The following is a 14,562-nucleotide window of genomic DNA, read 5'->3' on the forward strand; positions in this document are numbered from 1 at the left end:
TGCTAACAGGTAAGGAGGGCAAACTAGAGGGAGATTCTCCCAAAGCAGCACTCCTAGACCACCTAGCAACCAGCTCGGGCTGCTATTGGCAAAGGAACAAGAACAGGCCACCTCCCAGCAGAAGGATGGTGCATTGAGACCTAAAAAATGCACAGTGAATGCATTGAAAAGAGGGAATCTCTCACCCCCAACAATACCGGAAAAAACCTGCAACAATGTTTATTTCCATTGGAGAAGGGGCTCACCACAGGCACACATAGTATAAGTTTATTTTCTCTGCAATGGGATAAATAGAAATTCAGTCTCCTGGCTACAAGGGTTTAATGTGAAATGTCTCAAGCTAGTTCCTAGTGGGCACGAGCCCAAAGCCCAAAAGTGCCAATCTTGCTCAGAGATACAGGTGTGGGAGATGGAAAAACTACATTAACCAGGAAGATAAATACACAAAAGCCCTTCATGGCTTTTATTTTTGTAGCTTATCATTTTTCCCTCAGTTTTCACTTGTATTATCTTTCTCGTGCCCTTGGTTTTTTTTGTTTGCCACAAAAGTTTATCATGTAACCAGGTGTAAGTTGATTCCATCCTCCTGCTTTCTTCTAATTCTAGACCCAGTACCATTCTCCACATGGCACATTTTTACCAGCTAAGGATTGGATTAGACACTGATAATCATCACATAACAGAGCAGAATTTAAAACGCAGCTCCACTCCTATTTTAGTTGTTTTGGCCAAATTGGTCTACTAATTTGGCCAAAGCTAAGACTTATCCACCTTATTTCTAAAGATGGAAATTAAGCTATTAGTTTGAAATGAGAAATGAATGTGAAGCCAGTATGACACTGCCACAGTATAAATGGTGCCACTAACATAAAATGAACATATCTAGGTCCGACTTGGCCCTACTTGGCCCTGTGCAGGAAACTGATGACATAGGCTATGGAGTCTAGCATGGAATAGACCATCCTCTTCACATCCACTCTTCTGCATTGATTTGGACTCATTGTCTGCCTGCTCTCATCTCAATCCCTATTCATTTAAGTCTCTTCTTTTAACATTCATGTGTATAATCCTTGATTTGATTGAATGTGTACAGTCAAAATGACACAGAAACCAGCCTTAGTGTTACGTTACTTTAGCCTGTAGAGCTTAGCAACTTAAGGAATCATTATTGCAAAAGGTTTTAGAATGTTAGCTCCAAGGCTGATGTCATTTTGTTAATGAGAGCTTGTTGACCCCTCCAATTTTTGAGGCATTTTTTTTAATTATGGAAAGTATTTTCACTTATGGTGGATCAAAAGGAACAAAGCTTCATTTCATGAGTACAAAGTGCTGCCCAGTTACGATCAAATCCCATAATATTTTACAAAATGGCCAACTTGAAATAGAATTGCATTGCAGGGGAGCAGTGCTGACGTGAAGTATTTACCCCTTCTGTAGGCCTCAGCTTTTGGGTTTATTTGGCAAATGTTAAAATGTCAATCTTGTCTTGAACCAGGACAATGTGGAATATGTCCACTAACTGCTGTTGGTCTTGTAATTTGATTTTTTTTACAGGTCAATGGGGAGTAATTTCATTTTTCAAACAGCTTCTGTTGAGTTTTACTGTGTACTTCAGCACAACATGTCCACTCCACTCACCTGCCTCTGAATTCACCCCATCATGTGATCTGATCAATGGAAAGCCTTGTATCATGAAGCACATACCAGCCTACCATTGTGGTAAATCTTCACATAATAAACTCAAAACCCAATAGGAGTGAATTTTCATGGGGGATTCTCCCACTTTTCCTTCTACGCTGTTTTTTCTGGGCTTTCCATTGCTCTTCTGCCAAAGTTACCACAGAGTCCATGTGGAAATTCACCCCCACTATCCCACTCCACCACCTTAACAATGCCTGAGAATAAAGTGCCTGACTTGTTATATTTCCCCCAGGTCAGGCAATTTGTTGGTTGGGTGCCTCTGATGCACATAGGTGGGGTGTCAGGAAAATGAAGCAGTGGCCAGCCGTTTGGGGGCAGAGGAGCCGGCAGATCTGGCAGAAGATGTTGATGAAGAATGGACATTTGCACCTTTCTAGGATGGCCAATTTCACAATGGTACAATCTAATTTTCTCTAGGCCATGACACCAGCCTGAAGCAGGCTTGTGGGCCCCAGTTCCACTGCTGAGAGATTTTGTACTCTGCCTCTTGTACAGTGTACTGGGGGAATTTTGATAGGTAACACCATCCCACTCATCCCGCCTCCATTTCTGACATCAGGCACTTTGATGAGTACATAAGTTATTTTATATGCAAGAAAAAGACTACTTTATCCAAACCAATAGTATGTACAGTATTTTTTTTAGCTTAATGAGATGAGGATCAACTATTTGGGAAAAAGGCAGAAACTACACAGACCCAGAACGGTTTTGCGTTCAGTTGAATGCTCACTTCCAGTTCCAGGTTCTGGTTCTGTATATATCGTGGTGGGACCTCGGAAACAGATGTGTTGTTGAAAGCTGATGGGGGTCAGCACTGCAAATACTCGCAGTATTTCAATTAAACTGTCCACCGGAAACAAACGCTAAGACAATAGAAGAAATCTGTCAATGTGCCCTTTCATTCTGCGGATGATGTGATTTGCAGCCTTGCTTGTTTAGATTAACAGAGGAGGTTTTCAGGGTTAAGGGGGGAAATAAGCCAGCAAAGACTTGGATTGTTAGTGTAGTTTGACTAAGTGCATCTTTTATTAACTCCTACAGGATTTCTAAACCTAAATTAAAACTACAATATCATATCCTTTTAAAAGTTATGTGTTAAAAAAATTTTAAAACGTATAAACCTCTATACCTTAAATTGCATAAATTGTTCCATGGGATAATAGATAAGAGGTTAACAGGTGATGCAAGAAGTGTGACAGGGACTCAACCTGTAATCACTTTAATGTAACAATATTGAGAGCAAGCGGAGTGATATGTATTTTGTAAGATAGAAAATTTATTTCCAAGACTTGAGACTTTATCCTTTTTGATGCAGGAATCTAGTCAGAATGTTTAAAGGTTGTAGCTAATTTCAGTTGTTTTGTAAGATGAAGATATGTTTTGCGGTTCCTGATGTTTCTTTAATTAGTCCCCATTTATAATTTAAAGCAGAAGTATTTCTAATAGGATGCATTGGGGGACTGGGTGAAATGGATGGCTAGTGTGAAAGCAGATAGTCCTCAATAAATCCTGTGATATTGTAGTTTTATTTTGGTTTAGAAATCCTGCAAGGAGTTAATAAAAGATGCTCTTCGGCAAACACCAACAATCCAAGTGTTTTTACTGATTTATTTCCCCGCTTAAGCCTGAAAAGTCTTGCTGAGGTATGATTTCTGAGAGGCTTCTCCAATCTCTTGGCTCAACCTGAATGGAAGTTTGGCAGAAATCCCACTGAAACGGAACAAGCTACCTTTGATGCTGTTTCTCTGGGGTTTCCACCAATTTTCCGTCAATGTTATGGCGGGAGATTGGAAGGCTCCTCACGGAAATTCCAGCCGACTATGTTAATTTAAACAAGCAAGGCTTCAAATCACATCATCCACAGAATGAAGGGGCACATTGACATATTTCTTCTATTGTATTAGCATTTGTTTCTGGTGGACAGTTTAAGTGATAAAGCGAGATTATTTGCCGGAGTACCACTCTCCGCTTTCAGCAACACGAGCCCACCATGCCACCCAGTCATAGGAACATAGAAACAGGAGTAGGCCATTCAGTCCCTCGAGCCTGTTCCGCCATTCAATTAGATCATGGCTGATCTTTATCTTAGTCACCCAATATGTCCTTTCATCTCTGAGCCCTTGGTTTAAATCCGGTCCAGTTTGATAGTATGATGAACCTTTCCTGCTTCCTTAAGGGGTCCTTTGTGAAATGGGTCTGGGCAGTAATAAAAATGTTCTTATGGACCCCACACACACACACACAAACTGGCACTGAGTTGGCACAGTCACTCAGAGATGGCTGGTTTGTAAATTGGAAATGTCACACTAATGCAATGGAGTACTCTTCTGGTGTTGGGACTGAGTAGCATTACTTAATGCTGACACTACATATCTGAAACTGGGAGACATTTTATTGCACAATGCTAACATCTTTGCTTTAATGAGCACAAAAAAAAATGTTACAGCATTTTTTTTCAAAGCATCCTTACATTTTAACACTCAGTCATACAACTGTGCTTCAAGTTATATCAGGAACCCTTTCTGCACGTTGGTGAGTTCCTCTGTATCAATTTAACACAACTCTTTGTTAAATTGATGGCATAAGTAGACAAGTTTAATCATACTGTATAAAGAACTTGTCAGTACGATTACATCAAATTTGCCTCAAAAGGAATGCAATAAAGTTATTAAAAAGCAACATATTCTCTGACATGCAGAGTCAAAGTGTCTCAATGAACACATAACTCAGGATGCCTCTCAAGTGTACGGTTCATTGGAGTTCACTGGGTCATCTGAATGAAGTAAGGGAAATCATCCAGGAAAGGAGAGAGAGGAGTGTGGAGAGATTTCATCTCATACAGCTTAAGGACGCCTCCTTGTCGACAGATCAAGTGGCCATAGATGGTTTAACCATGCCTTCCCAATCAAAGGTGACAAAAAAAGTGAAGGGGGCAATTGGGGAAAAATATATACATGCTCTATACTGCACAAAGCAGATAGAAATTGATCCTCAAAACCGATTCTGGTGAAGCAATTTCTATCCAGAACTTTTACTCAAAAGAATGTGGATGTAAAAGTTGGACAGGATTTCCAAACTGGGATAGGAACCAACTCAAGTCAGAGACACAATGGCTTTTTGAATTATTTAACATCAAGAAAATGCTATTATTATTAAGTCTTTGGCAGTAGAAGTATAAAATGGAAGGCCTATGTAAAACTGGCTGTATATGGAGTACATAATTTGACTCAGTTTGATGAATATAGACAACCCCTTTAAGTAATGGTGGATAAAGGACCAATTCTAACTATTAATGCATTGTCCCATGGTTTTGACAAGCACATCCTCCCCAGAGAAAAAGAAACTGAGTTGCGGTTCACTTAATCCATTTAGAAATGGGCCAGTGTGGCATTCCACCAAGAGTTGGGTCAAAGCACTTAGTTTTGTACAACTCCTATTTGAACACGGTTAGTGGGCAGCCTTGATTATGTGTGTAGGCGATAATGTGTGAGCAAGAACGATGGTAACTGCATCAAATGTGACCTAATAAAAGAATGGACCAGTATAAGCAGCATCATCTGGAGTTGAAGCAGGTGCGAGAGTCAGGTTGAGTAGTATGATAACCGTTGGCTGCAAAGTACAGTTCCTTCTGCATGTTAATGATTCCCAAATTCGTTGGCACTGCTTTTCTACAAGTTTAGTCATATTTTTAAACGTTTGAATGGGCATTTGTTCCTTATCAAATGATGCACATGTTTCTCTCATAAATTCATTCATAATTCTAAACTGATTTAAACGATTGTATAACAAGTACAAATCAACCTGCCAGACTGATATTACACTACAATTAAAAGAGAAGCAATGTATTAAACCACCTGATCTAAACTAGATTGCAAAATATTGCGAATAGAGGTGACATTTTCACTATGCCTTCGGGCATTATTCCTTTAAATATTTTGGCTTTTTTAAGCAGGAATATGTGTCTCACAGTATTACAACTTTGTAAAACAATTTTGCGGCATATCATCTTCCAATGAAACATTCTAAGAAATTCATCTGAAATGTTGTTCTTTTTGTGAAAAATAGTTACAATGCAGGTTTTGATGAAATCAATCAAAAATACTTAAGAGGTATTCCCTTATTAAAGAGGACGGCAGAATCCAAACCTTTTACTATTTGCTAATATATACATTTGAGAGAGAGAGGAACTACTTAGAATACTCAGTTAGAAAATCCATCATTTTACCTCTGTACCTGCAGGATCAGGAGTAGCACATAGGGAAAATTCTAATATTATATATAGAAATAAATCAATAACGTTTGTATCCAACTTGCTGCAACTGCGCACCTAAATGAAAATTGAGTTACAAGTTCTTCCTAAAGCAGGGTTTTCATTTAGGAAGAGAGAAAATCGGGGGGAAATAATTATAGTCGATTTGAGTATTTACATGCTGTGTTTTTGGCAATACTTTTCATTAATCCTTTGGAGGCATCACAAGGTAGATACAAAAGCAGAAGCCCAATCAGCCCAGCCTAGCTCGTCCATCCCTACAGTTCCCCATCACAGTGTCCAACTGTTTCTTCAATTGTTCCAGTATTTTCACTTCCACTATTTCATCCAGAAGTCTATTCCATTAATGAATAAAAAATTTCAGGCCACATGTCTGCAATATCTCAAGATATGTTTCCTTCAAGCACAACGACTGGGAGTACCAGATCACAGAATTACCCATTTTGTGTGAAGAACTTCTTGACACTAGTCCTAAATTTGCCTTTCACTAATCTGAACCTTTGTCCTCTTGTTTTACTGTCATGGCTTTGTTTGAAGTAGTGTTTTGGATTTTTCTTTTCTATTGTGGACTATTTTATATAAGGTCACCATATCGTCACCTCCTCTCAAGGCTGAAAAGTCTAAGTTTCTTCAATATTTCCTTGTAACTCGATCCTCTGGCACTAGCCATCAGTCTCATAGCTGAATGCCTCCCTTGTGTTTGGATGATAAGAACTCTGTTGTAGATTGACCAGAGCACTCTGTGGCATAACTTCCTCTGACTTGTACTCTAGTGTTTTTATTACATATATACCAGCTTCAGTGTCTGCAGATGGATACATTTCACTAAAGTTATGTAGAACTACCGTCCAAAATCTACTCCCTTACTTCTGTGCCTTCTGACAACTATTTCCCATATATGCTATAGAGACATCACCTGCTATGTAACTGAACCATACATTCACTGATAGTCCTGTAGAGCAGTCAACTGTACCTTCTAGCACATACTTTACCTGTAGCTCCACTGCAGCCTATCAACTGCAGTGTCTTCTAACACATAAGCCTAGAAATTACCATTAGCAATATTAGCAGATGAACACTTACTCCATCTGTATGGCTTTCCTCTGCCCACTGTTTCATGGAGATATTTAAAATAAATGACCTAATACCACCATTAAAATAGTGACCAGGGAAAGTCATACAAAGCATTCAGTCCCTAATATCACCAAAATCTAATTTCTAAGCATACTTTCTACTACAACCCTAGCTCGGTCCTCAACTTCTGCTAATCCTCACACAAGTCTTATTGATCTTCCAATTTAAGGCCACCTGTCTGTTACTTTATTTTGAATACCCAGTTAGAATGACAATCTGGCAGAAAGAGAAAGTCTTGCTCTACTTTTAGGAAAATGTCACTGAAGGAAGTATCTGATCTGGCCCAGCCTGGCTGTAACTGTAGAGGGGGGAGGGAAATGAGTGGGTTTGAACACATCTGATGCCTGTCATATTCTTGGTTCGGTGGGGACTGATTATTTTGTCAAAAGCAGCAATATAAAGTCTTTAGAGGAGGGTCCCTGGAGACAATCAGTTTGCTCATTTGCAAAAAGATTCTCTGGACTGCGACCTCAAAAACTTTGGATACAGACTGAGTTTTTAAAATGTTTCCAATCTATGGAAATCTCAGGGGAACATCTGCAGTAGAATTTTACAAACTATGTAGTTTCTAAGGAAACAAAGCATGACATTTGTGATTGTGCAAAAGCCAACTAAATTTTGCAATTTCAACAGCTTTTTTTCTACCCGTTGAAGTTAAAGTTCATTTGGGTTGCCTGTGGTTGTCTCAAAGAGATGTGACACGAGATAATCTTTGTACGATCCATCGATCAGCTTGGCGGCGTTGTTCTTTGCAAACCAACAGTCGACCTGGTGCTGCCCATTGTAAATCCGTCTTTGCTTTTTCACCACAGGCACGAATCGATCTTTAATATTTAACATGATCGTCAACTCCTTGGGACCCTCACTTCCTTGGGACATAGCTCCTGTCTGATTTTGCTGACTTGCAGATCCAGTTGTGTTTGTAGACGTTTCAATGATTTTGACATCACTGTACAAGAACTGGCCTGCGGGAGAAATATTGAAGTAATTGTCTTTGCAATGTCTGGTACTGAAAAGAAATATAGAGCATTGCACAGATTTTAACTCTTCAAAAATCAGGACATGCCAGTTTGGTTGGGGGTGGTATTGCTCAAAAGCAGATTTCATCCCTTTCTGAATATTTAGCCTTTTATTTCAAATGGAACTAAATTCTTGGAAAGAACCATTAATTCCTTTTACCGTCAAAGTGCTTTTTTTCTATTCTGAAACAGAATGTGATGAAGTTGCAAGTGCAAATAAGAAATCTAACAAGGTTTTGCGGTAGCTTTAGAAAATTTGTAGGGGTTTTTTAGTTAAAAACATGTGGTTGAGGTCTGAATAGTGCAGTAGATTAATCACTGACCTTTAACCTCTGAGACCATGAAGGATGATGGGTCAATTGAAATTTTCAAACTGAGTTCGATAGATTTTTGTTGGGAAGCATATCAAGGAATAAGGATCAAAGGCTGGTAAATGGATCTAGGTGCAGATCAGCCATAAATCTAATAGAATGGGGGATCAAGCTCGAGGGGCTGAATGTTAATTGTATCATGTGATTTACATCAATTAGTGTTAATTGTATTCAGGTGGTGTGTGTCAATTGGGGACTCTCTTGTATCCTTTTTATATGAGAGCTTATCTAGGGTGTGGCCTGTGTGTAAGGGGCATCTCTGAGAATAAAGGCTTAGAAGCAATGAAGACCATTCACCACTTGGCCATCCAATTTATATTATTGAATGGCCTACTCCTGTTCCCATGTTCCTTCCTGGCTCAGACTGATGAAAGAAAAGGTTTTAGCCCTGATTTTAACATGGAGTGGGATTGGGCGGAAGTGGAAGTGGACGGTCGCTGGCCAGCACCAAAGGAAGATTCACCGGCAAAAAAGTAATCACATTTATCTGCACATCGTGGTCCCACTGCTCCTCTGAGGTTGGGATTGAAACACATTGTTGGGACAGAGTAGAGGTAGCTTTACTCTGTTTGCTGTCCTTGAGCTGGAAGTGCTTGATACCGACATTTGGTTAAATGGGTTAACGTCTCTGCTTTTATCCCACAGTATAATTTTAAGACCTGGATGTAGTTAATGGGAAAGTGATCTATTCCCTCACCTGATGAACACATGTGGTTTAGAAATATTTCCTGTATTACTTCTGGCATCAATTAGTATTCATGGAAAAGTGAATTCTAATGAGAGGTATTTTTTTTCCAAATTGAACATGGTCTTAACAGGAATCAGCATGAACTGAGCTCTGAAAATGTTTAGAAAGGGCTGCATTTCACTCTTGTGAGTTGGATGTCGACTGATCCTGTTGACTGTGCAGTTGCGTAGTGTAACTTACTCCCTGTCCATGTTTTACTGTGTACATAATGTATTCTATACTAGCTATTAGCTTACATGACTCATACAATTCCTCCTCCCACTTGGAATCATAACTATGTGAAAAAGCCAAGTTTCTGTGTGCCATCACGGACAGCTGTCCACAGGAATAAAACAAAGCATTAAGTCAGCTTGCTAGGACTCTAATGAAATACTGCACACCATTTTTTTTCAATTACACACATGTTTATAAACTTCAGGCGTAAACTCATCACATTATAGTGAGCAAAAGCAAGTCGAAATGATTAATGTGTTTTAGTAGACCTTTCTATGTGGCCCACCTCAGTGTTTCCTTAGCACCAGTTACTGCTGCTTTCTGCGTCAGCAGCTGAGTGAGAACAGCTTATTGTGTGTTTTACAAAGGAGAATGCAAACTACAAAAAAAAACTGGGGTGTTCTGTTATTTAGCTGTAGGTCAGCTAAATTGTAGCTGATACAAGATGGTTTAAAATAAAAACAGAAAATGTTGGAAATACTCAGCAGGTCAGGCAGCACCTACGGAGAGAGAAACAGAGTTAACATTTACCTTGCAGAGGCTGAACACCAACTCTCCGACACCTCCTCCTACCTCCCCCTGGAGCACGACCCTGCCGCCAAACATCAAGCCATCGTTTCCCAAACCATCACTGACCACATCTCCTCTGGAGATCTTTTCCCCCATGGCATCCAACCTCATAGTCCCCCCATTCCCACGTAGCCCGCCCTGGGAGGCCCATCGTTTCAGCCTGTTCTTGCCCCATGGAACTTATTTCTTCCTATCTCGACTCTTTTTCTCCCCTTGTCCAGTCTCTTCCGACCTACATCCGCTCTTCTGACGCCTTCCGCTGCTTTAACAGTTTCCAGTTCCCCAGCCCTAATCGTGTCCTTTTCACCATGGACGTCCAGTCGCTCTACACCTCCATCCCCCACCAGGATGGCCTGTGGGCCCTCTGCTTCTTCCTTGAACGGAAGCCCAACCAGTCCCCATCCACCATCACCCTCCTCCGCCTGGCTGAACTTGTTCTTATGTTGAACAACTTCTCCTTTGGCTCCACTCACTTCCTCCAAATAAAATGTGTCGCTATGGGAACCCAAATGGGTCCCAGCTATGCCTGCCTTTTTGTGGGATACATGAAACATTCCTTGTTTCAGTCCGACTCAGGTCCCCTCCCTCACCTCTTTTTCTAGTTCTAGCAGCATCCTGTCCTCGCCCCAAACTGGAAAATTTCATTAACGTTGCTTCCTATTTCTACCCTTCCCTTGCCGTCATATGGTCCATTTCCAACTCTTCCCGTCCCTTCCTTGAATTCTCTATCTCTATTTCTGGGGATAGGCCATCAACCAATATCTATTATAAGCCCACCAATTCCCACAGCTACCTTGATTACAATTCCTCCCACCCCGCTTCCCATAAGGACTCGATTCCATTCTCCCAGTTTCTTCCTCTCCATCGCATCTGTTCTGACGATGCCACCTTCTACGCCAGTGCTTCCAATATGCCTTCCTTTATCCTCAATGGAGGATTCCCCTCCACTGGGGCCCTCGACTGGATCCGTCTTATTTCCTGAACTTCTGCCCTCACCCCTTCCCCACCCGCCCAGCACCACGATAGGATCCCCATTGTCCTCACCTTCCACCCACCAGCCTTCACGTTCAACGGATCATCCTCCGCCATTTCCGCCACCTCCAGCACGATGCCACCACCAAACACACCTTCCCCTCCCCTTTCAGCATTCCAAAGGGACCATTCCCTCCGCGACACCCTGGTCCACTCTTCCATCACCTCCAACACCTGGTCTCCTTCCCACGGCACCTTCCCGTGCGAGCGCAGGAGATGCAACTCTTGCCCTCTTACCTCCTCCCTTCCCACCGTCCAGGGCCCAAACACTCCTTCCAGGTGAAACAGCGATTTACTTGTACTTCAATTTAGGATACTGTATCTGCTGCTTACAATGCGTTCTCCTCTACATTGGGGAGACAAAATTCAGATTGGGTGATCACTTTGCTGAACACCTCTGCTCAGTCCACAAGCGTGACCCTGACCTTCTGATCACTTGCCATTTTAATTCTCCGACGCACTCTCATCTGACCTCTCTATCTTTGGCCTCTTACACTGTTCCAATGAAGCTCAACGGAAGTTCGAGGAACAGCACCTCATCTTTTGTTTAGGCACTTTACAACCTTCTGGACTCAACACTGATTTCAATAACTTCAGATCATAACCAATGCTCTTATTTTTTCAGACAGCAGGTGCTGGTAATGGTTCTGATGTTGCCGTTTATAGCTCCTCCAGACCCATCTTTTGTTTCTTTACTTGTTCCATTACCACCCCCTTTTGCCTTGCACCATCATCCCTTTTGTCATTTAATCACTCCTGCCCTCCATCTTATCACAGATCTTCCCTTTTGTTCTTTCCTCCCCCTCTCTCCACCCCCCTCCCTTTCCCTGGCTCTGTACTTGCTTAAAAATTGTTAAATCTCAAACTTCTTCCAGTTCTGATGAAAGGTCATCGACCTGAAACGTTAACCATGTTTCTCTCTCCACAGACCTGCTGAGTATTTCCATCATTTCCTGTTTTTATTTCAGATTTCCAGCATCCGCTGTATTTTGCTTTTGACAAGATGGTTTAATCTTGGTTTGCTACTTTTTGGCTTCTCTGAATTCTGTTGTGTGCAACATGACAGACAATTCGAAAAAGAAGAAAAAAACTCTTGTATTTATACAAGACCTATTTCAGAAACATCTCAAAGCGCTTCACATAAAACATATTAGTTTAAAATGCATTGGCTGTTATGTTGGCAATCACAAAAGTGAGCAAGATCCCACAAATAGCAATGAGATGAATGACCAGTTTTTCTGATATTGTTAATTGAGGGAGTAATGTTGGACAAAATGTCGGGAGAACTCCTTGAGCTTTAACAAATGGATCTTTAATGCCATATTGAGTTGCCAGATGGAACCTCAGATTAATGTCTCACATAAAGGAAAGCTGCACTCCCTCCACACGCCCAAAACCCAGCCACACCTCAGACCCCCTGAGCTCTCTAACAGTGCTCGACCTAAGCTATCCTATGCCAAGGAAAGGCTCAATATGTAGCACTACTAAAATATACAAAATTATTATGTAAGATCCTCAATGTATCATGTAACCTGTAACGTAGCCTGAGAAACTTTGTAAACTTTCCTAAATTTAATAAAAATATAACTACAACACACTCCGATACAATATATCATTTAAACAGCACAGGCCACTTACCCAACAGTCCATGGGCACGGGGGGAAAGTCCTTTGCTGTTGAGAATGTAGAATCCCAGGTGATCTCTCTGATAGGAAGCAGGATTTTTATACTGATGGACCAGGATAACAAATGAGATGTAATCCTGTATTGTCACGGTAACCTTAGATTTGGCAGTCACGGAAACCACTAAGCCTTCGCTCTCTAACTCTATTGTTTTATCACACGATAAGATAAACCTGTCTCGGCTGTCAAAGATGACCTTGCGAGGTGTGATTTCAATATAAGAGCGCCAGGGTTTACTGACAATGATAGTAACGGCACTGAAATAGGTGCGCTGCTTCTTATGACCATTAGGAGGTGCTGGAGCTCCAATCAGCTGCCCATTAACTGTTACTCCTGCCAGAAACAGAAGACATTATTATTATTATTAGACATTTCAACATTTTAGTCCTTTCCATGCTGTAAAAATTAATATAAATCACAAATGTTGTGACTTTCCCTTTTGAAATCACAGGTCAGGCTTAGTGACAAAGCAGTAGCCAAAAGGTCATTTTTTTCCTTCAGTTGGATGTGAAGGACGATCATATTACAGATACGAGTATTTTTTTGCACAAAGAGACCAGTCGCTACAACTTGAGAGTGATCAAGGAAATCCACTTTGAATCCCAGGCTCAAATGACATTTTTGATAAGTCACCCCTGAGGTTTGGCAAACTTAGTCAAATTGTTGGGGAGTCCCACGTCACTCAAGTGTACTTCCTGATAAGTCAACTCCAAGGCTTGGTTCTATGGTACTGGTGGATACTGATACACTTCTGAAAACTCGAGGGAAAAGTTAAATGATTATGACCCTGAATTTTAATGGTTGTTGTCCCAATTTCCTGTTTAGTCCATTTGGCTCCACCAATCTGCTGCCAAAGTTAGAGAGAGAGATCAGGAGAATCCCATGGAAATCCAGGGACTATATATTTAAGGGGACATGGTCTTCTTCAAAAATATTATTCAATGTAGTGTTGGAATTCACATTTAAATACATCATTATGTCACAAAAATGACACGCTATTACTTGTATGTGATGATGTTACAATGGAAATAAGATTCCACTGTTGAGTCTTCTTTCCCTGCCATTTGAACAAATACAATGGGGTCGATTTTAGGATGGCCGAGCAAGTGCGTTCGTGGAGGGGGGTTCCGAAAATTCGGGATTCCCAGGGCGGGTCCGGAGCCCGGCTCCAACCCACCCACTTCTGGGTTCCCCAGTGACGCGCTTAGATGCGCGTGCAGCCCCCGCATGCAGGACTCCCACCGGCAATTAAAGCTGGCGGGATCCCACTTAAATCAATTATTTTGATAGTTCCGGTCGTTTGCAGACCTGTTTGGGAGGATATTTTAGGAGGGGTGGGATTTTCATGTCAACTGAGCGTGTTTCCCGAACTGGGGGAAACACTCCCAGTTGAAACAGACGTGTTGCAGCCACCAGCCAGTGGGAGCTGCAAAGGTCCATTTGACAGGTAGCGGGGGAGACCCTCACTCATTGCAGGAGGCCACTCTGTCACTTTGGACAAAGTTTGGCCTCCACCACCCTCCTAACACTAAAATTCACCAACTTGGAACCTCAACCCCGGTGTGCAGACACATTTACCTACCTTGCGGACCCCCTCAAACTTACATCTTCTGGATGGGGGCCGGCATAGCTGCAGTCATGACCTCCTCGGAGGACGAACAGCATCACCAGCCTCGCCGGCCATGCCGTCCACCTCAGACACGTGGAGCTTCACAACACAGTGCTGTGACACATCCACCTGCACAGGAGGAGGGAGGGCAACCGCAGAGAGAGATGCGTCGCAGTAGGCACTCCCCTCGCCACAGGGTTTACAGACCGAGG

The 14,562-nt window shown here is 41.7% G+C and overlaps 1 protein-coding gene across 1 annotated transcript in view; it reads right to left on the reverse strand.

The window, feature by feature from the left end:
- Positions 1-4,090: 4,090 nt before the first annotated feature.
- The window catches only part of itih5 (inter-alpha-trypsin inhibitor heavy chain 5), a 46,840-nt gene continuing 36,368 nt past the window's right edge, over positions 4,091-14,562 (reverse strand). The window contains exons 12-13 of the mRNA XM_068005107.1: positions 12,697-13,074; positions 4,091-8,070 (exon numbers count right to left, since the gene is read on the reverse strand). Of these exons, the coding sequence (XP_067861208.1) occupies positions 7,760-8,070; positions 12,697-13,074 (689 nt within the window). The 3' untranslated portion in view covers positions 4,091-7,759. The remainder of the gene's footprint in view (positions 8,071-12,696; positions 13,075-14,562) is intronic.

This window comes from Heptranchias perlo, chromosome 24 (genome assembly GCF_035084215.1).
Source record: "Heptranchias perlo isolate sHepPer1 chromosome 24, sHepPer1.hap1, whole genome shotgun sequence".
Classification (NCBI taxonomy): Eukaryota; Metazoa; Chordata; class Chondrichthyes; order Hexanchiformes; family Hexanchidae; genus Heptranchias; species Heptranchias perlo.